The 23,527-nt window shown below is 38.1% G+C and overlaps 1 protein-coding gene across 1 annotated transcript; it reads left to right on the forward strand.

Moving 5' to 3' along the window:
- Nucleotides 1-10,859: 10,859 nt before the first annotated feature.
- Nucleotides 10,860-12,120, forward strand: LOC110231131. The gene has a single exon (XM_021036078.1). The coding sequence runs from the start codon at nt 10,922-10,924 to the stop codon at nt 12,038-12,040; it is 1,119 nt and encodes a 372-aa protein (XP_020891737.1). The 5' UTR covers nt 10,860-10,921; the 3' UTR covers nt 12,041-12,120.
- The last annotated feature ends 11,407 nt before the right edge of the window (nt 12,121-23,527 follow it).

Below are 23,527 nucleotides of genomic sequence, written 5' to 3' on the forward strand. Positions count from 1 at the left end.
GTTTTCTTGGGTTGGATTTTTGAGTCAAAGGGATTGGAAGTGATCTGTTGTTTCTGAATCAGTATGGTTAAAGAACCTTCTCTATAGGAATGGACTTCAAGAGCTGATCTTACACGTGCCGGTGGGTCTCAGCTTTCAATAACTCCTCCATAAACCGTAACCTCAATATCTCTTTCTTAACACAATAAAATCAATTTACAGGCCTCTTTGATGCCTATCTCTCTGTCTTGAAGGTACAACTTACACATCACGAGTTCCTTGGCTCAGTAAACTTACATTTGGATAACTTGTTTAGGCTCTCTTACATGCTTCTGTGGCTTGTCGCAAAAAGCTCGAAGTTGATTGGGTTCCAGCTTGTGATCTCGAAAAGGAAACTGCGAAAGAGGTCATGAGACATGTTGATTACACATGTATGCATTTGCTTGTGTTCACAAGTTTTTATATCTTTCTTTTTCGTTTAAGTAGAATCCAAATGCGTATAAAGCTGCTTGAAAGTTGCTCAAGGTTTGAAATGTTTGGCATTTTACAACTTCAATCATCGAGAAGCCTTTCTTTATGTTTTTCCTCATCTCTATTAGTATTATATATCATCACGGTGTAGATGGAGTTCTTGTACCTGGAGGTTTTGGTATTTGGCTTGGAATGAAAGTTGCTGTCATCAAGTTTGCACGATCAGAGAAGTTATCTGCTTGCACGATGCAATTATGCAAACAGCACAGAGCTCAAACCTGATACTAAACATACATGCATCGTATTCATGCCAGAGGTTCTTAGATTCTCTCTCCTTCTCGCTTATGTAGCTTCGTTTCTTGGCCTGGCTTCCTTTATTCGTCCTACTAAGATCTGTTTTAGAATTTGTTTTAGTTTTACTCCTCACAACTATGTGTCTCTTTAATCCAATCTATTTGCTACAAAGTCAACTCAAATCCTTGACTAATCTTGTACTAAAACTGCAGATTGTTGAACTTCCAAACCATCCTTTCTTCATCGGTGCTCAATTCCACCCAGAGTACAAATCCAGACCCGGGAAAGCTTCTCCTCTCTGTTCATAGGTCTGAGCCTATTTGTCATCGATCACAAAGTTCCAAGCTTTATATCTCTCTTCTTTTGAATCAACACAATTCTTCTAAACAATCTTTGTTTATTTTTATTTTTTTTGTTGCAGGACTCATTGCAGCATCTTGTGGTGAGCTAGACACAGTCATGAATCAAGCCTCTGTTCATCAACATCTGATTAGTAACGGTCCGAAAAACGTTTTTGTCAGTGGAACCTCCAAGAAAGCTCCTAATGGCTTGGCTGATGTAAGATACAATAACGGATACTGCAACGGCCTCTACACTAGATAGCTGCAGCCTCAATGGAGTGCGTCTTAGATCATAGTCCATTGGTTGACGGTGAGATCTTCCTTGAACCTTAACGTGTACCATAATCTATCCTTGAGAACCACTAAAGTTGTGTCTTTGTGGATTATTAGCATTCTTGAAATGACCACTTTGAATTTTGTGACGTAAGAGCAGAGTGAATATTTTGGACCTTGAGAAAGGACCCAAAGTTCTGTCCTGGACACCGTCTTCTAGATGAAGATCGACTTAATATTGTTTTAGAAAACTGATTGATACTAACTAGTATAAGAAATTACAATTGTCTGATTGCTCTTCTAAACGTGCAAATCAGTCAAAAGCGGTTTCCGAGAAATTAATGTTCAGCAAATATCTTTCATTACATATCATACTTATTGTATTCGATAAAGGACCCGATTGGTAACGATGGTTACTTTAATTTGGCAGTCGAAACTTTGCATATATAATACGATGAACTTTAAAATTATGTAATCTACAAAGTTACCCATATAACATGATGAACTTTAAAATTATGTACTTAATTCCTTCTTAAGTCGTAACGGAGAGGTAATTACTAATTAAACCTATCAAATTTGACTAATAATTTTCTACTGAATTTCAAATATTTCGCTTATGAAAACTTCCAGTATGCATTAGGTTTTGAAATTAGGGAATTTGGTCTGGAGTGCCATATGGTGCCGTAAAACTTAGTAAAATTGCCATAAAACTATTTTGTTTCTAAATGTGCCACAAATTCACTTTTCAGAATATAATAGAAGACGAAAATACCCTTGCCTTGTGACAAATTCTCGTTGCAGGTTGATGTGACGTGTGCTGTTTGGCATTTATTGATGTACTATGATAGCCGTTTGGCTTTTATTGGGCACAATGCCACATAATGTGTGTGAAGAACTGATGGATATGTCTTAAAAATGAGCAATTAAACCAATATGTCTACAAAAGTTAAGAGTGTGATTTTACCAGAAAGTAACGGAGAAGATAGAGTTTTTTTTAGAGGATTGCTAATATGGAGAAATGAATTCCGTTCAAAATTGTCTGGGTTTTCTATGTGGACAAACGAGCTGAATACAGATAGTGGTGGACAAGATTTGGCACGAAGGTATGGTCCGTCATAAATGGTGGTGGTTGAGTTTTTGTCTTGCAAAATCTAACAATTTCCACATGCATTTAGTGATGCATTTATGGGTACAAGGGTATATAAACCCTAGAAATCGACATTGGCCTTTGTTTTGATGATGAGTTTTTGTAATTTTTTGGCGCAGGAGTTTATTTGTGAAGTATGGAGGATAGTGTGACATTGATTTTGGGGGAATGGAGCTAATCTGACACAGGGGAATGGAGATTCGTTGTGCGTAATGGGGAAATGGCGCGATGTGTTGCTGTGAAAAAAGATTCAAGTTTTAAAGACCTGGAAGGGGAAGTAGAAAGGGTATTCGGAGTTAAGAGGAAAGAAACTAGTATTGATTTGAGTTTCTGGTGCGCTGGTGAAACGACGGTGTTTACACAAACGAAAATGCCACCGGTGTTGATAAAGAGCGATGTGGAGTATGCGTTATTCAAGAAAAAAAAAAAGAGAGTTGTGGATCTGTTAGTGTTGATGTTGGAGAAATCGCGAGAGACGAAAATGAAGAAAACTTGATGGACATGTCAAGTAATTAGTAGACAAAATATGAAAACGTATTTACATGTCCATCTTAACTATGTAGGGGAAGACAAAAAGGGTGACCAAATGTGGGAGATGTGGAGGAGTTGGGCACAACCGGAAAACATGCTCCACCCTTATTTGAAGCTGTTAGTGGAGATATTTTGTTGAGATTTCTTTTTTTGGGATGAATTGTTTTTTGGGGATTTCACATGGACTGGAATGTTGTGTGATTATAATGTTTTGTCTGAAGTTGGAACAGTTTCAACCAAAAACTATGTATTGGATTATTTCTCTTATTTAAGACGGTTTTTGTTTGGATTGCGTAATAGCACTGAAGACAAAAAGAAGTAAATGTCCACGTGATACATAGTATGTCAATAATGTCCACATTATTTTAAATTGCAAGTTGTGAGGTCATTTGTCTACAAGTTCGGATGTCTATTGTCCATCCTTCGTGACTAGAGGTCATTTGTTATTGATTTACAGAATTATGTAGTACTCAAAATATTATGATGGAAAGTGAAATGTGTGTCTTACTATTTATAGGAAAATATGTGTTTTGTATGTTACAAAATAATATTATAACTTATAATGGTTTTAATGTTGTTTAATGGCTAAGAAATTGATATTGTAGCGGTTGGACTCATTAAAGCCATTTAGATGCATTCATTTGAAAATTGACTAAAATGTAACAATTTTCAAATCTGTTATTTAAGGTTTTTTTCTCTACATTTTTTCTTAATTCACCATAATTTTAAAATAAAAATTAAAAAATATTACTATGATATCTAATGTATATTTAATTTTTTTCAAATATACATAAATATGTAAATGAACACTATTTGAAAAGCCTAATGCAAGATAATATATATATTTTTTAAATAACATAATAAAATAATACAATACAATAATAATAATGTCATGTGAAATATTTATGTTAAAAAAAAATATAATACAAAAAATGGTATATGTTGCAAAAAATATAAAATAAATATCATATTAAAAATAGTGTATTTAAATTTGAGAAAATTGACACATGTCAAAAAAATAGAGCGCCACTTGTCAGCTTCTCATGCAGTTTAGAAAAACACCTTTACTTTATTATATAAGATTATATATAAATAAATTTGGCGTCAAACTTTCAATTGATTTAATTAACAATTAATGCGAAAATGAGATATATTATCTCTAGGACCAACCAAGTATTTTATGTAATTTTCATTTTAACGAACATCACTCTCCATTAAATAAAATGTATGTATAGGTGAAATATAACTTTCAATGCTATACATCACCTAAACTTGTAAAAGAAAGTTGGAAGTTAGTGAGAATTGTAGTGTACAACTGTACATCCGTTAAATAAAAAAAAAGTTAATGAGAATTATCTTCTTTTTTAAAAAAAATTAATAAAAATTAAGGATTTAATAAAGAAAGAAAAATAATCGTAAAAATCATAATTTGTTATAATACATCATATTGGACTTATAACCGGGCCCAATAAGCCCATCAGGGTTATTCATTATTTACTCTAAAACCCTAGGTTTATATGCCTATATATATGTATCATTATTCATGGAATAGAATGAGACAACAATAACTTTCACAACACGTTATCAGCACGAGTTTGCTCTTAACAACCCTAACCCTAAAAATCGCAAAACACTGTTCACGCCGACACTGTTCATCAACACTGTTCGCCGATACTGTTCACGCTGACACTGTTCATCGATACTGTTCATCGACACTGTTCACGCCGGCAGACACTGTTCATCAATACTGTTCATCGACACTGTTCATCGGTACTGTTCATCGACAGCGTGAGTTACCGAGGTCTTAAGCTCCCGGTTCAATTCGTTCAACCCCAATTGGTGAAAGGTAAAAACAAAACCTTAAAAGCTTAAAGATCAAAAACCTTGTATTACTTAAACCTAACACTCAAAATCGAAAACACTAAGCCATGGCCGAAATCTTAAAACCTAAATCAAATCAAATCCAAAACCGCAATTTTCGTGTATCCCCTAAACCGGAAATCATTCTCGGTTAACTCCTAAACCCGAATATCAATTCGGTTCATCGGTTAAACCGATTATCAAACAGGTTCCAAAAAATAATAACGGATCTCAATCTGGGTAAACCGGTTCAAACTGGTTATTCTAAACCGGAAATCAATTCGGCCCAAACCGGAATCTAATATTCCGGTCCAACTTTAAACCATTAAACCGAACTTATGTTCCGTATCCTTAAAATTTACGATTCCCGAGAAAGTTTCCTAAAATAGAAACCTTCCTCAAATAACAAATGACCCAAAATAGAAACTTTCCTCATTTAGAAGGTTTCCTAAAATAGAAACTTTCCTCAAATAGCAAATGACCCGGAATGAAAACTTTCCTCATTTAGAAAGTTTCCCAAATTAGAAACTTTCCTCATTTAGAAGGTTTCCTCAAATAGAAACTTTCCTCATTTAGAAAGTTTTCCTCAAATAGAAACTTTCCTCATTTAGAAAGTTTCCCCCAAATTAGAAACTTTCCTCATTTAGAAGGTTTCCTCAAATAGAAACTTTCCTCATTTAGAAAGTTTTCCTCAAATAGAAACTTTCCTCATTTAGAAGGTTTCCTCAAATAGAAACTTTCCTCATTTAGAAGGTTTCCTAAAATAAAAACTTTCCTCAAATAGCAAATGACCCGGAATGAAAACTTTCCTCATTTAGAAAGTTTCCAAAATTAGAAACTTTCCTCAGATATAAAGTTTCCTCAAATAGAAAATTTAATTATTTTCATATAACTATCCTTTTAACAAACCCCTAATGAAATCAATTTCATGTTTCAGATGTCAAACATTCAGAAAGTCGAGTTCGAGGCCCTTAAGTCTCCGGTGAAAACTATCTCGAATGGGCCCTGGACACCAGGATTTTCCTCAACTCAAAGGGACTGGGTGAGTGTATCAAAGCGGATAACACCGCATCTGATAAAGACCGGTCCCAGGCGATATTTCATATCCGCCATCATTTGGCCGCAAGCCTCAAACAGCAATATCTCACTCTTGAGAACCCACTCGAACTTTGGGTGGCCCTGAAAAAACGGTATGATCACCAGAAAACGGTGCTCTTGCCACAAGCCAAGTTTGACTGGAAGGAACTCCGGTTCCAAGATTACAAATCTGTGGATGACTACAACTCCGAACTCTTTCGGATAGTTTCAATCATGAAACTATGTGGTGAAGAGGTGTCTGATAATGATCTCCTCGAGAAAACATTATCCACCTTCCATACCCAAAATATTGTGCTTCAGCAACAATATCGTGCAATGAAACATACATTGTACGAAGATTTGTTATCCTGTTTGCTCTTGGCCGAGAAAAACAATGACCTGTTAATGAGGAACAGTGCCCAGAGGCCCCCGGGATCGGCTCCAGTACCAGATTCCCGCAAAGAATCCTACAATGTCCAGCGAGACAGATCCTCAGATCGTGGCCATGGACATGGGAATGGACGTGGGAATGGACGTGGAAAGCGTGGACGCGGAAACGGACGTGGCAACCGACATAACCTCAGTTATGGTTCCGGTAAAGGCCGTGGTATCTCTAAACCAAACCGCCCTGCCCACCCAACCAATCAGTCTGCCTGTACCAGATGCGGAATGTTCAATCACTGGACAAAGAACTGTCGTACTCCCAAGTTTCATTGCGATTTGTATCAGAAACATGGGAAAGCACCTGCTGAAGCTAACATGGCCCAGCAAGTTGATGCTAACGACACCACCACCGAGCCGACCGATCTCATGGACTACGAGACCTCAGATCTCCTCGATTGATTCTATCATCTGAACACTTGCTTATTTTGATTTTGTTTCTTTTCATTTTGGGGATCTGTTTTATTTTTCATTTGCTATTTATTTTCAGACATTTTGATATTTTATTAATTTATGAATCTTATGATTTACTCATTTTTAAATCATACCTCTTGTTTAAATTGAAGATATGAACACTCAAAAGGATATCATAGTGGTGGATAGTGGATCCAGCCACACTATCCTCAAAGACAAGAGTTATTTCATAAATTTAATCATGCAAACCGCGAATATTAGCACAATAGCGGGTAGCTCGAACTTAATAGAAGGCCACGGCCAGGCCCATGTGTTGTTATCAAACGGCACACATCTGGACATTCCAGATGCATTATACTCACCCAGCTCAAAAAGAAACCTTTTAAGTTTTAAAGATATCAGACTTAATGGTTTCCACATAGAAACCCAGGGTGAAGGGAATAAAGGATCCCTACTGATCACTAAGATCACACTTGGCCATAAACAAGTCCTCGAGACTATACCCGCTTTATCTACTGGCCTTTACTATGCCAAGGTCAGTATGATTGAGGCTAATAATGCTCTCAAAGCCCGGTTCCAAGACTACACTATTTGGCACGACCGGCTTGGTCATCCCGGTACAACCATGATGCGTAAATTAATCCAAAGTTCTCAAGGACACACCCTTCGAGAAAACCGAGTCTTCCCTCAGCACCTCATGTGCACAACTTGCTCCCAAGGGAAGTTGATCACTCGGCCTTCACCAGTAAAAGTGTCCAAAGAGACATTGCATTTTCTGGAAAGAATCCAAGGAGACATCTGTGGTCCCATTCACCCACCTTCTGGGACATTCCGGTACTTCATGGTACTAATAGACGCTTCGACCCGTTGGTCGTATGTCTGCCTATTGTCTTCTCGGAACCAAGCTTTTGCTAGGTTGTTGGCTCAAATCATCAGATTACGAGCCCACTTTCCAGACTTCCCACTAAAGACTATACGTCTTGATAATGCTGGTGAATTCACTTCCCAAGCGTTTAATGATTACTGTATGGCCATGGGGGTAACCATTGAACATCCTATGGCACATGTCCATACTCAGAATGGACTTGCTGAATCATTCATTAAACGAATCCAATGGATTGCTCGACCATTACTCATGAGGTCGAAACTCCCGGTCTCAGCTTGGGGACATGCAGTATTACATGCTGCTGAACTAATACGCATCCGACCATCTAGTGAGCATAGATATTCCCCATCCCAATTATTACAGGGTCATGAGCCAGACATCTCCCATCTCAAAACATTTGGGTGCTCAGTCTATGTACCCATTGCTCCACCACATAGAACCAAAATGGGACCTCAAAGGAGGATGGGAATATATGTTGGTTTTGATTCTCCCACCATCATCAAATATCTCGAGCCGACCACTGGAGACCTATTTAAGGCCAGATATGCGGATTGCCAATTTGATGAATCGGTATATCCAACATTGGGTGGAGAGAAACACAAGCTGGTCAAAGAGCTATCATGGAATCAAACATCCTTAAATTGGCAAGATCCTCGGACTCTAGAATGTGATTCGGAGATCCAAAAGATTATACACTATCAAAAGCTAGCTAATCAATTGCCAGATTCCTTTGCTGACCCGAACAAAGTAACCAAATCGTACATACCAGCTTGTAATGCACCAGTACGAATCACTGTTCCAACGGGACAAGTTCAAGTTGCTACAGAGTCTGCATCACGAAATAAACGTGGCAGACCTCTAGGTTCCAAAGACAAGAATCCACGGAAATCAAAGAAAGGTGTAATAGTTGAAACCGGGATTCCCAATATAACAGACATAGCGCGCGCTGAGACTCACTCTAATGAACCACCAGAAGAGGTTCGAGACGCCGAATCTCTAGGTTCTGACGAGATCGATAACAATGAGATCTCTATCAATTACAACATGTCTGGAACCCAATGGAACAGAAAAGAAGTCGACTTAAATGCACTCTTTGCATACAAAGTAGCACTTGATATTGCGAACACGCAAGAGGATCTAGAACCCACGTCTATCATAGAGTGCACTCATAGAACAGACTGGCTAAAATGGAAAGAAGCCATAAACGTGGAGTTAAAGAGTCTCAAACTCAGGAATGTGTTTGGTCCGATCATCCGGACACCATTCAATGTCAAACCAGTGGGCCATAAATGGGTCTTTGTGCGTAAAAGAAACGAACTCGGTGAAGTCGTTCGTTATAAAGCACGGCTTGTAGCACAAGGATTCTCACAGAGACCCGGAATCGATTATGAGGAGACTTATTCTCCGGTGGTGGATGCAACTACTTTTCGATTCCTCATAAGTCTGGCCATAAGAGAAAATCTAGATTTGCGGTTAATGGATGTTGTCACCGCATATCTCTATGGGCCCCTCGACAATGAAATATACATGAGATTACCAGATGGCATAGAGCTTAAAGATAAGCATGCATCTCGAGATCAATACTGCATCAGGCTGAACAAATCCTTGTATGGACTGAAACAAAGTGGACGTATGTGGTATAACCGGTTAAGCGAATATCTCATCAGAGAAGGCTACAAAAACGATCCCATCAGTCTATGCATTTTCATCAAGAAATACTCAAACAAAGGATTTGTAATCATAGCAGTTTACGTGGATGATCTAAACATCCTCGGAACATCTGGTGAAATCTCCCAAACAGTCGACTGCTTGAAAGCAGAATTCGAAATGAAAGACCTAGGTAAAACTAAATTCTGTTTGGGTTTACAACTTGAGTACGTTAAAGGAGGAATCCTTGTGCATCAAGCGGCTTACATTGAAAAAGTACTCAAGCGATTCAATATGGACCAGGCCCACCCATTGAACAGCCCAATGGTTGTCCGGAGCCTAGGATTGGACAGTGATCCATTTGGTCCCAAGAAGGACGATGAAGAAATTCTCGGTCCAGAAAAGCCATACCTCAGTGCTGTAGGAGCGTTAATGTACTTGGCTAGTCACACTAGACCAGACATTTGTTTTGCCGTGAACCTCCTAGCCCGCTTCAGCTCATGTCCAACTCAGAGGCACTGGAATGGTATCAAACACCTCCTAAGATACCTTCAAGGTACTAAAGACTTAGGACTGTTTTACACTAACCACAACAAGGATGGACTAGTTGGTTTTGCTGATGCAGGTTATCAATCAGATCCGCACAATGCCAAGTCTCAAACTGGTTATGTGTTCACGCATGGAGGAACAGCTATTTCTTGGAGATCGATAAAGCAGACAATCACTACCACTTCATCAAACCATGCAGAACTTTTGGCCATTCACGAAGCCAGCAGAGAATGTGTTTGGCTACGATCCATGACTCAGCACATCCGATCAGATTGTGGTATGAAAGAAGATAAGGAGCCCACGGTTATGTTTGAAGACAACGCGGCTTGCATTGCTCAACTCAAGGAAGGTTATATCAAAGGAGATCGGACGAAGCACATCCTACCGAAATTCTTCTCAACCTCGGATTGGCAGAAGGATGGTACGATCAGCGTTCAACAGGTCCGATCATGCGATAACTCCGCCGACCTTTTCACCAAATCATTGCCCGCTTCAACACTCCGGAAGCTCATCCAACAAATAGGAATGCGTAGACTTAGAGATCTACGGTGATGCTCTAATCAGGGGGAGTAATGCGTGTTGTACTCTTTTTCCTTCACCATGGTTTTTCCCACTGGGTTTTCCTGGTAAGGTTTTAATGAGGCAACATTCCCCAGCGTATTATCGAGATCCCGATTGACCATCAGGTCCGGTTACTCCGTCCAAGGGGGAGTGTTATAATACATCATATTGGACTTATAACCGGGCCCAATAAGCCCATCAGGGTTATTCATTATTTACTCTAAAACCCTAGGTTTATATGCCTATATATATATGTATCATTATTCATGGAATGGAATGAGACAACAATAAGTTTCACAACATAATTGAATTTGTAGATGTGGAAAACTTGGTGGCCAAGTTGCTTCTTCTGTATTAATGAAGGGTTGGGTGGAGAAGAAGTGAACATCACCAATTCTTCAATTAGGGTTTTTATTCTTTCTTTTCAATTGCTTTTGGCTAAGAACATCCATGTCTCTGCTTCTCGGCCACCCTCCCAAGCTCTGTGTTCGGAAGCCGGTGTTGGTAAGAGCATCTCCTCTTCTCTCTAATGGCATTTCATCATCCTCGGTGCAAACTCCTCCTTGTTACATCCTAGGCGCTAAACAATGTGAAGCATATGTCGGAAAACTCATGATTGTCAATGCCAATGATCGTAAATGCATATGTACTTATTTAGATAAGAAGGTGCCTTTGGATTTGGTGTATAATCATCCTTATAATGAAATGGTAAAGATCGGGTCATCTCATGGCTGGGTAGCTACTTTGAGATACGATGGGATTCTGCGTCTCCAAGATGATCTAAACCCGGTTGCATCGGATTCAGATCCAAAACGCATCTCGCTGCCTCCTCTTGTAACTCTGCCTCATTGCCAAACCCAAATCATCACCAACGTGTCCATGTCCGCACCTTCACCGGAGGAAGAAGACTGTGTTGTGGCTGTCAAGTTCTTGGGACCTCAACTCAGCTTTTGCAGACCCGCTGCTCAATGCAACCCGGAGTGGATCAACATCAGAATCGCTAACCCTTGCTTCTTCTCCTCCCGAGTGATGTTTTCCAAGAAAGATGACATGTTTTGCATACTCGGATCTGGAGGCGACATCATTGGATCATGGGATCTCCGCAAACACAAGCACACACCCAAGCTTCAGAAGTTGCAATTTCAAAATCTTCCCGAGCTGAAGAATACCACACTCGAGGTTTTGAGTTCGTGTTGTTGCACGATCGAACACTTGGTGGAGTCAAGATGCACCGGCGAAACGTTCTTAGTTAAGCAGTACAAGAAGACCGCCGAGATCGTCGACGGTATTGCCAAAATGAAAACAGAAGCTCTAATGGTATTCAAGCTAGACGGAGAAGGAAATGCGGTTTACACTCAAGACATCGGAGATCTCTCCATTTTCCTCTCAAATTCTGAACCTTTCTGTGTCCCTCCTAGCACCTTTCCGGGCATGTTCCGTAACACAGTCTATATCTTTGACTTTGACGAACTTGGATTTTTCGATCTGTCTAAAGACAACTATGTTGGAGCATTTTCTACACCCTCAACTATGTTCCCTTACTTCATTCCACCACAAAAAATAGACTAGTAAGTTTTGAATTGAGTTTCAGTCTAGAGTCTGTGTTTTCTCTAGTATCTTTCAAACATTCAAATCTGTTTTTTTTTTATATATGCTCTGTGAGTGATATGCATTAGCTATCAATATGATTTATGCCTACCTCAAGTAAAATGGTTTCTTTATCGATGAAATGGTAGAAAACTTGTTGGTTATCAGGTTTTGGCCAAAGATAAATAAAAATATAATGAATATTCCCCTCTTGAGCATTCTAAGTTGATCAATTTCTAGATGTAGAAAGAGGTTCTCATTTCCAGTCTCGCGTTCTTCTTGTTAAAGAGCTGGTAATACTTGAAACAAACCCATATCGTAGATGCAAATGCTTGTTGGTTCTCTGCCCACAATACATAGTTCGGTTCGGAATCTTTTTTGCTGACAAACAAAATCTTACAATCAGAAAAACTCGAAGTCTCTCATGGGAACAATGCAGACTAAAAATAGAAGATTTAACACTACTGGTATTCCTTTTGGTCCCAGTTTTCTGTATCAGTAGATTTTAATTGTAGTACCATTACTGACGACTAGGGGTGGGCATTCCGGTTTACGTTTTGGTTCCGGTTTGGTTTTTTCGGTTTTTTGGTTTTTCGGTTTTATAAAAACTAAAACCGTATAGAAACCGTATGTATTTCGGTTTGGTTACGGTTTGGTTTTTTCGGTTTTACGGTTTATCGGTTTTGTAAAAAATGAAACCATACTAAAACCATATGCAATTCAGTTCGGTTTCGGTTATTTTCGGTTTATTCTATGATTTTATAAATACATTAAATTTTATCTTAAATTGTATCATTTATAATTTAGAATCTATTGAACCATGAATATCTTCCAACATATTTTATCAATTAAATGTTAAATGTAATGGAATCATGAATTATATCATTTTTTAAGAGTTTTATTTCATTTTTTTCAACAGTTATTGTTATAAAATTTTTCCAAAAAATATATTAGATCGACGGCCTATGGGACAAAAAATAAATCCACTTGGTTTCAGAAAAAGTTGATTTATGTAACTTATATCACCAATAAAATGAATCAAATATTTGTAAACATAATTAAACACTAACTAAACAAAGGGTATTATAATAAAAAGCTTAGAAACCGAAAAAACCATTCGGTTTTACGGTTTTAAACCGAACCAAACCGAAACTGAAAGAATTTCAAGAATTGTAACCAAACGGGTTTTTGAAGGAAACCGAAACCGAACCGAATCATCTAATTACGGTTCGGTTTTTTCTGGTAAGGTTTTTTTGTCCACTCAAAAACGGGTTTGATGTTTCTTTTTAACTAATGAGATATATTAATTAACTAGGTGATTCTTATAGAGAAGGGTTGTAATTGCTTGATTGATTCATCATAGACTATACAAGGTATTTATACAAGAGATAATAAACCCTAACACAAGCTTGCCGACCAAGCTATAATGTTACAAGTCGGTTAATTAACTAAGCCCAATACACCATAGCCCAATACCTTATCTACACTAATACGCCCCCGCAAGATGGACGACGGTTACAAAGGCCAATCTTGGTTGAAAGTTCGAGAAAGCGAGCACGAGGCAGCGGCTTTGTGAGGGCATCAGCTAACTGATCAGCGGAACATATGTGAGCAACGCGAAGAGTTTTGTCTTGAACTTGTTCCCTGACAAAATGATAATCCAAGGCAAGATGCTTCATTCGAAAATGAAACACCGGATTTGCTGAGAGATAAGTAGCACCAATGTTATCACAATAAAGGACTGGAATGTTGGTAGATTTGAGACCAAGATCAGTCATGAGTGATGTTAACCACTTTACTTCAGCTGCAGCAGCCGTGAGCGCACGATACTCAGCCTCCGTGGAGGATCTTGCAACGCCGGTTTGCTTTTTGGACGACCAAGACACGGGTTGTTGCCCCAAATACATAATATATGCGCCCGTAGAGGTATAGTCATCACGATTACCAGCCCAATCGGCATCAGAGTAAGCGTGAAGATTGAAAGGAGATTTGGCAGAGAAGAATATACCCATGTTTGCCGTGCCTGCAAGGTATCGTAGCACACGCTTGACTGCTTCCCAATGTAGTGTTCTTGGCTGATGCATATACTGAGACAAGCGATTGACAGCAAACGCAATATCGGGTCTACTTAAGATAAGATACTAGAAACTCCCCACTGTCGCTCGATAAATAGATGGATCAAGAAGGATGTCACCGGATGTAAGAGTGAGAACTTGACCAGAAGACATCGGGGTAGCAACGGGTTTAGCATCTGCCATTTTTGTTTTGCGGAGCAAGTCAGTGATATACTTGGTTTGTGTTAGATGTAACCCTTCCTTGGTGCGAGTAGCTTCCATGCCGAGAAAATAAGATAGTTCACCGAGGTCTTTGAGAGAGAATTGGGCAGCAAGGAGATCAGTTACACGTGTGATAGCAGCCATGGAAGTGCCGGTGATTATGATATCGTCAACGTATATAAGCATGTAGACGAAAGAGTTGCCTGAGTGTTGGACAAAGAGGGATTCATCGGCAAATGATTTCTTGAAGCCGATACGCAGAAGAAAATCTTTAAGAGCAGTGTACCAGGCGCGAGGCGCTTGCTTCAGACCATACACCGCCTTGTTGAGTCGACACACATGATTGGGGCGATCTTTATCGATGAAACCCGGTGGTTGAAGCATGTATACTTCTTCTTCAAGGGGACCTTGTAGGAAGGCATTGTTAACATCAAGTTGTTGAAGTGGCCAATTAGATGCGACTGTCGTGCCAAGAACAAGACGAATGGTAGCATGCTTGATAACCGGACTAAAGGTTTCATGAAAATCAACACCCGGGCGTTGGTGAAATCCTTTAGCAACAAGGCGAGACTTGTATTAGTCAACCGAACCATCTGGATTGCGTTTGATCCTGTACACCCATTTGGAACCAACAATGTTAGTAGCAAGAGTTCTATCAACAAGATCAAAAGTATTATTGCGAGTAAAAGCATCATATTCTGTGCTCATAGATCTCCGCCATTTCTCATCTTTCAACGCACTTGTGTTTCAGGTTCCACTTCTTGCAAAACAGTGTGAAGACCATACTTGGAGTTTGGTTTCTTTATATTATTTTTGGACCTCGTCGTCATGGGATGAACATTGGTCACCGGAGGTGTTGATGAAACTGTCTCCACTTGTTCCGGTGCTGGTGCAACGACTTCGGTGAGAGAGGCATTTTGTTGTGGCTCTTGTGTCGTCTGTGTTGCCGCTTGTTCAGGTGAAGGAGGAGGACACGGGAGAGTGGCCAAGACAGGTGTTTGAGGAAATATTGGAACAAGTGTAGCAGAGACATAATCGGAAGATGTAGTGTTTAGAGAGGAAGATTGTGTTTGAGCTAAGAGACGAAAGAAAGGGAATACCGATTCAACGAAATTGACATGACGAGAGATGTAGACACGAGAGGTTTCAACATCGAGACATATGTATGCGCTTTGAGTGAGAGAGTACCCCAAGAAGACACATGGTTTTGACTTTGGATTGAACTTGTGGTGACCATATGGCTTGATCCATGGATAGCAAAGACAGCCAAAGGTGCGCAACTTTGAGTAGTTTGGTGCTGCCGCAAAGGAGTAGGTCCAATACATATTTGGAATCTGAGCATGAGTGAGGAGAGAGAGGCCTGTCTCCACAATATGCCGGTGCTTTCTTTCAGCCATGCCATTTGATTTTTGGTTTTTGGTTATGTTTATGTTTTTTGCTATGATTTTTTCTTGTTTTACCTCAGGGATCCCATTTTAGTGAACACGAGGATGAGGAAAGAAGAAATTCGTTTGGAACCGCGACATCGAGGATATTATAGAAAGGCCTATAGGTTAAGGCACTTATACGGCAGGAAGTTGCTACACGGAAGGGTCCAATGGACCGTGGTGACTAGTCCTGGCCGCGTAGGCGAGCCGCCAGCTTGCGGCAACAGAGGCCTCGACCGCATGACCGAGAGCTGAGCATCCGGCCTGAGCAGATGACGGAAGGACCAGTCCGGGTCCATGATCGCCTTTGACGATCTTATCTCCTACCCGCGACACTTATACCACCCGTCTCGGCCATGTTCTTCACATTATGCCATCTCGCGAGAACTCCAAACGCATCATGCATTCACTACCATACCATTACATTGGCATACCTATATCTATCTATCTATCTATTTAGGATTTTATTTTTGGTTTTGGTTTTTCTAATTCATTATTGATGGTTTTAGGTTTTGTAACAAGAAGGATGCAAGGAAGAAAAGAAATTAGAAATTCGATAAGCTAAACCAAGCTTGATCGATGATAAGCATGAAAGGAGAGAAATTTTGGTTAGTCACTATCCACCATCATCTTCTAGATGCGAATTGGCAACAATTCAAGTCTGGGGGAAGATGTTCTATCTATCCATTTACTTATAAGGTGACTTCGTTCTTAATACTATCTTTCTTTATGATTTCCATCCTTTTCTCTTTCTTATTTTCCCACCGAGGACGGTGTGATTTAAGTCTGGGGGAAGGATGTTTCATCTTTTACTAACGATGCTACTTTTTCTCTTGTTGACTTGCGAAATTTTCCACTTTTTACATCAATATCAAATTTTTTTTATCGAGTCGTTTTATTGAGTCAAATTTAGTAGGGAATCATGATCTTATTCCAACGGTTTATCTGATTTGATTAACACTCTACTCTTGATCACGCCTGACTACGGAGCCAAGTTTGGATAGGTCGTGAGCTGATTCGACAATCCCCAAAGACCCATGTTCGATGGACATTCAGATGATTCAGCGTTGTCTCTAACCTTTACAGGACTTAAACCGGACTTAATTATCGAGCCCCGGGATCTGAGATATAGTTGAGTAGAGTTCTACTTCGAGCCTTACGAGACATTGCACTTCTTCATCAGTATGGTCCCCTCACTCTTCCCTTCAATACTCTAAAAAAAAAAGGGAAAACAAAAAAGAAGAAGATGGCTGAAGTGAACCGAGGGATGCAGCGGCTACAACCGGGCATACTTTGGACCTCATGGAAGTCTATTCTATAAAAAAAAAAGAGAAAGAGGATATAGGTCAAAAAGAAGTGAACCGAGGACCTCATGGAAGCCTGTCCCAAATAAAGAGCAAGGGGTCGATAGAAAAAATAAAATGATACCCTAGGAATAGGGAAGAGTCGATCCCTTGGAAGTGAGAAAAGAGGAAGAGGGATGAACATACGAAGAAAGTCTCGGCTTGGAAAAGACCTACATGCCTCCAATCGATTTTCCCTTGGTAAGATCTCACCATTTTATTAATGCTTAATTTATGTAAAGAGATGACAATGGAGAGTTTGGAGACGCCAAAGAACCGTGGGGTTGATTAAGGAGGACTTGATGAATCTCATGGAAACTAACGAATGGAAGTTCTGGACGTCAAAGCAATGAGGAGTGCAAAGAAGGTAGACCGGAAGGTAAGCTAGTTCCCGTGATTTTCAAACCTCTTTTCCATGACTCTACTTTCTTGTTTGCTTGAGGACAAGCAAAGTTTAAGTCTGGGGAGTTGATAACATCGTATTTTCGCCCACTTTTACTATGATTTCTTAAGGTGTTTAATAAGGTTTAGATGCATTTCTAATGCAAATAAGCCAATAATCAAGTTTTAGCAAGAACAAAGAGATTTTACAGGTTTTAAGCAAAAAGGGAGTAAAAAGGACTTGCAGGACAGTTTCGGACCGTCAGAAGTTTGGCATCCATTGGAGACCTTACCGTGAACCAAATTGGGAGATATTGGTGTCATTGGAAAGCTTGAAGAATCAAGATTTGCCTCGAAGTGGAATCAGCCAATTTGTAGTTTCCTTTTAGAAGTTATGATCGTTTAAAGACCGACCTGTCTTGCCGCACGGCCAAGCCGTGAGTGTGCGGGCGTCGACCTTGTCCACCGCAGACTGGGAGCCCGTGTGTGCGGCCAAGAAACTTATTTTAGCCGCCTCGAAGCCCTAGAAGTGCAACAAAAAGCCCGAGTCGTTTGGCCCAAGATTATAACACGAATTAGGGTTCGCCCTAACCCTAATCCTGAGCTCCTAAGGCTATAAATACCTCTTTATACGTTAAGGTTTAGGTGTGCGTTTTTGTGGCCTCCTTGTGTGCTGAAGAGTGCTCGAAGTTTGCCCCTATCACGACCAGAAACCCTAGAGAAGCAGCCTCCATAGTTTGTAACTCTAGTTTTCTTTATTGCTTTGTCTCTTTGCTTTACTTGTTGTTTTGGGAGAAGATATCTCGACTCTTTACTTGTTAAAGAGAAGAAATCTCTGAACCTTTCTTTGATTTGCTTTAATACAATCGTACGTTTTTATGCTTTTGATTTCCTTTACATCTATCGTCATGTTTAGCCTCACCATGTGTGAGTAGTCCGCTTGTTGGGTTGATGGGGTGATTCGAAGGGGATATTCAATGTTTCTTTGATCGTTTAGGGTGCTAGAATTCTTTGGCTTATTTCATGGTTCAACTTCTAACTTAGTATCAACGTGCATAGAAGGGATTAGCTACCCTGGAAAAGCGATATCTCAGATTACTCTATTTGATAAAAGCTTTAGTAGTAATTAGACCTAGTTGAGAAGAGCGAATGACCAATGATCTCATGTGTGCTTGAGGCTTGGAGATGACTTCGTGGACAATAATCAAACCTATCTTTAATGCAGACTTCATGCCTCTAATAGAGAGTGACATAGATAATGTCGGGTCTATGAATGTTTAGGGGTCAGTAAGCGAAAGTGAATGACCTATATCATAGTTTGATGTCGTGGATCATTAGCCATACCTAATAGCTTCCTTTCGATCGATGAAAACTTGAATTCCCTGGAGATGTTCCCCTGAATGCCCAGCATTTTCCTCTTATTGATTTCTCTTACGTTTATTTGCATTTTAGTTTATTTACTCTTTCGTTTTGTCCTAAACATTTTCTGTCTTTACTAAGCTTGTTACGCGCTCAATTCCTCGTGGTTCGACCCTTAAGTACTACAAACGATTGGTTGTGCATAGGGCTGGGCATAATACCCGAACCCAAAGAACCGAACCGAACCCGACCCGAAAAACCCGGTCCGAACCCGAACCCGAAGTTTTAAAATATCCGAACGGGTTCTAAACTTCACAACCCGAAAACCCGAACCCGAACCCGACCCGAACTCGAACCCGAACAAGTACCCGAACATACCCAAATATAAGTACATAGTGATAATATATTAGTAATATTTATACTTGTAATAACCTAAGTGCCTAAATTATTCGGATGTTAAGATATTTCCGAGTGTTTTAACTACTTTGGGTTACATTCGGGTATAAAATACTTAGGTTTTATAGATTTTTTGAGTATTTTTCAATACTTTGCATAGAATCGGATACAAAATTTCTAATATTTGGATACTTCGGGTAAACCCGAATCCGAACCCGAAATACCCGATCCGAACCCGACCCAAACCCGAAGTTTTAAAATACCTGAACGGGTCTTAGTTTTCTAAACCCAAAAGACCCGACCCCGAAAAACCCGACCCGAATATCCGAACGCCCAGGCCTAGTTGTGCACTTGCAGCCTTTTAATTGTTTTGCTGAAGGTTAAACTCCTAAGTTCTCTTAGGTGAAACCTGAGAAGGTCTATTTAGACCCCATCAACATGTAACAAAGATTCATGTCTCCTAAATATTTGTTAAGCTTCATGTAAAATTAACTGTTACAAAAAAACATATAATGATCATCACTTACTCATCATCAAGAACACTTTCAAAAAATTCATATAGAGGAAGAGATTATAAAAATCAAACCTTGTTATCATTAGGACCAAAAGATTTTAAGCAACTTAGGATCACATGGTTTCCACTTAATTCTTTAACCAAAGAGAGAAATCTCGGTTTAAGAGCTGACTTAACCAAACTGATTTGCTCCTTTGTACTCAAAGTCTCAATCAGCTTCTGCACAACCCGTGTCCTGCCCCATAAACAGAAAATCATCAGCTTTGATCATAAACCAAAGATTGTCAAAAACATGAATAATCAAGTCAAGTCAAAAGGTCTTATAAATTTAACCATTAACCCGAATTGTTTTTTCAAAAGGTTTTGTCTAAATCACTAAAACCAAATCATCTTTTTTTTCTATCAACAATCTGACAAATCTCTCAAAGATCTCCCTTTTTTTCCCTTTTCCTAAAATAGTTTAGGTTTCATCTTTCTCGAAATAAAGAAGGATCTCTTCTTTATTCTATAAATATGTTACAAAGATTCATTTCTCCTAAATATTTGTTAAGTTTCATGTTAAATGAACTGTTACAAAAAAACATATAATGATCATCACTTACTTATCATCAAGAACACTTTCAAAAAATTCATAAAGAGGAAGAAATTATATAAATCAAACCTTGTTATGATTAGGACCAAAAGATTTTAAAACACTTAGTATCACATTGTTTCCATTTAATTCTTTAACCAAAGAGAGAAATTCCGGTTTAAGAGCTGACTTAACCAAACTGATTTGCTCCTTTGTACTCAAAGTCTCATTCAGCTTCCGCACAACCAAAATTCTGCCCCACAAACAGAAAATCATCAGCTTTTATCATAAACCAAAGATTGCCAAAAACATGAATCATGAAGTGAAGACAAAATGTCTTATAAATTCAACCATTAACCTGAATTGGTTCTGCAAAAGGTTTTCTCTAAATTAGTAAAACCAATTCATCTTTTTTTCTATCAACAATCTGACAAATCTCTCAAAGATCTCTTTTTTTTCTCCTTTCCTAAAATAGCTTAAGTTTCATCTTTCTCGAAATAAAGAAAGATATCTTTTTTGTTCCATAAACATGTAACAAAGATTCATGTCTCCTAAATATTTGTTAAGCTTCATGTAAAATTAACTGTTACAAAAAAACATATAATGATCATCACTTAATCATCATCAAGAACACTTTCAAAAAATTCATAAAGAGGAAGAGATTATAAAAATCAAACCTTGTTATCATTAGGACCAAAAGATTTTAAGCAACTTAGGATCACATGGTTTCCATTTAATTCTTTAACCAAAGAGAGAAATCCCGGTTTAAGAGCTGACTTAACCAAACTGATTTACACCTTTGTACCCAATGTCTCAATCAGCTTCTACACAACTCGTGTTCTGCCCCATACACAGAAAATCATCAGCTTTTATCATAAACCAAAGATTGCCAAAAACATTAATAATCAAGTCAAGTCAAAAGGTCTTATAAATTCAACCATTAACCTGAATTGTTTTTTCAAAAGGTTTTGTTTAACTCACTAAAACCAATTCATCTTTTTTTTTCTATCAACAATCTGACAAATCTCTCAAAGATCTCTCTTTTTTATCCCCTTTCCAAAAATATCTTAAGTTTCATCTTTCTCGAAATAAAGAAAAATCTCTTCTTTATTCCATAAATATGTAACAAAGCTTCATGTCTCCTAAATATTTGTTAAGCTTCAAGTAAAATGAACTGTTACAAAAAAAACATATATATAATGATCATCACTTACTCATCATCAAGAACACTTTCAAGAAATTCATAAAGAAGAAGAGATTATATCAATCAAACCTTGTTATCATTAGGACCAAAAGATTTTAAGCAACTTAGGATCACATGGTTTCCATTTAATTCTTTAACCAAAAAGAGAAATCCCGGTTTAAGAGCTGACTTAACCAAACTGATTTGCTCATTTGTACTCAAAGTCTCAATCAGCTTCTGCAAAACCCGAATCCTGCCCCACAAATAGAAAATCATCAGCTTTTATCATAAACCAAAGATTGCTAAAAACATGAATCATCAAGTCAAGTCAAAAGGTCTTATAAATTCAACCATTAACCTGAATTGTTTCTTCAAAAAGTTTTGTCTAAATCAGTAAAACCAAGTCATCTTTTTTTCTGTCAACAATCTGACAAATCTCTCAAAGATTTTTTTTTTTTTTCTCATTTCCTAAAATAGCTTAAGTTTCATCTTTCTCGAAATAAAAATCAAACCTTGTTATCATTAGGACCAAAAGATTTTAAGAAACTTGGGATCACATGGTTTCCATTTAATTCTTTAACCAAAGAGAGAAATCCCTGTTTAAGAGCTGACTTAACCAAACTGATTTACTCCTTTGTACTCAATGTCTCAATCAGCTTCTGCACAACTCGTGTTCTGCCCCATACACAGAAAATCATCAGCTTTTATCATAAACCAAAGATTGTCAAAAACATGAATAATCAAGTCAAGTCAAAAGGTCTTATAAATTCAACCATTAACCTGAATTGTTTTTTCAAAAGGTTTTGTCTAACTCACTAAAACCAATTCATCTTTTTTTTTCTATCAACAATCTGACAAATCTCTCAAAGATCTCTCTTTTTTATCCCCTTTCCAAAAATATCTTAAGTTTCATCTTTCTCGAAATAAAGAAAAATCTCTTCTTTATTCCATAAATATGTAACAAAGCTTCATGTCTCCTAAATATTTGTTAAGCTTCATGTAAAATGAACTGTTACAAAAAAACATATATATATATATATATATATATATATATATATATATATATATATATATAATGATCATCACTTACTCATCATCAAGAACACTTTCAAGAAATTCATAAAGAAGAAGAGATTATATCAATCAAACCTTGTTATCATTAGGACCAAAAGATTTTAAGCAACTTAGGATCACATGGTTTCCATTTAATTCTTTAACTAAAAAGAGAAATCCCGGCTTAAGAGCTGACTTAACCAAACTGATTTGCTCCTTTGTACTCAAAGTCTCAATCAGCTTCTGCAAAACCCGAATCCTGCCCCATAAATAGAAAATCATCAGCTTTTATCATAAACCAAAGATTGCTAAAAACATGAATCATCAAGTCAAGTCAAAAGGTCTTATAAATTCAACTATTAACCTGAATTGTTTCTTCAAAAAGTTTTGTCTAAATCAGTAAAACCAAGTCATCTTTTTTTCTGTCAACAATCTGACAAATCTCTCAAAGATCTCTCTTTTTTTATTTCTCATTTCCTAAAATAGCTTAAGTTTCATCTTTCTCGAAATAAAAATCAAACCTTGTTATCATTAGGACCAAAAGATTTTAAGCAACTTAGGATCACATGGTTTCCATTTAATTCTTTAACCAAAGAGAGAAATCCCGGTTTAAGAACTGACTTAACCAAACTGATTTACTCCTTTGTACTCAATGTCTCAATCAGCTTCTGCACAACTCGTGTTCTGCCCCATACACAGAAAATCATCAGCTTTTATCATAAACCAAAGATTGCTAAAAACATGAATAATCAAGTCAAGTCAAAAGGTCTTATAAATTCAACCATTAACCTGAATTGTTTTTTCAAAAGGTTTTGTCTAACTCACTAAAACCAATTCATCTTTTTTTTTTCTATCAACAATCTGACAAATCTCTCAAAGATCTCTCTTTTTTATCCCCTTTTCAAAAATATCTTAAATTTCATCTTTCTCGAAATAAAGAAAAATCTCTTCTTGGTCCATAAATAT

Source organism: Arabidopsis lyrata (genome assembly GCF_000004255.2).
Source record: "Arabidopsis lyrata subsp. lyrata unplaced genomic scaffold ARALYscaffold_2, whole genome shotgun sequence".
Taxonomy (NCBI): domain Eukaryota; kingdom Viridiplantae; phylum Streptophyta; class Magnoliopsida; order Brassicales; family Brassicaceae; genus Arabidopsis; species Arabidopsis lyrata.

Bases quoted from the DNA above. Each gene is read 5' to 3' on its own strand.
- LOC110231131 (XM_021036078.1), top strand. From the start codon at position 10,922: ATGTCTCTGCTTCTCGGCCACCCTCCCAAGCTCTGTGTTCGGAAGCCG.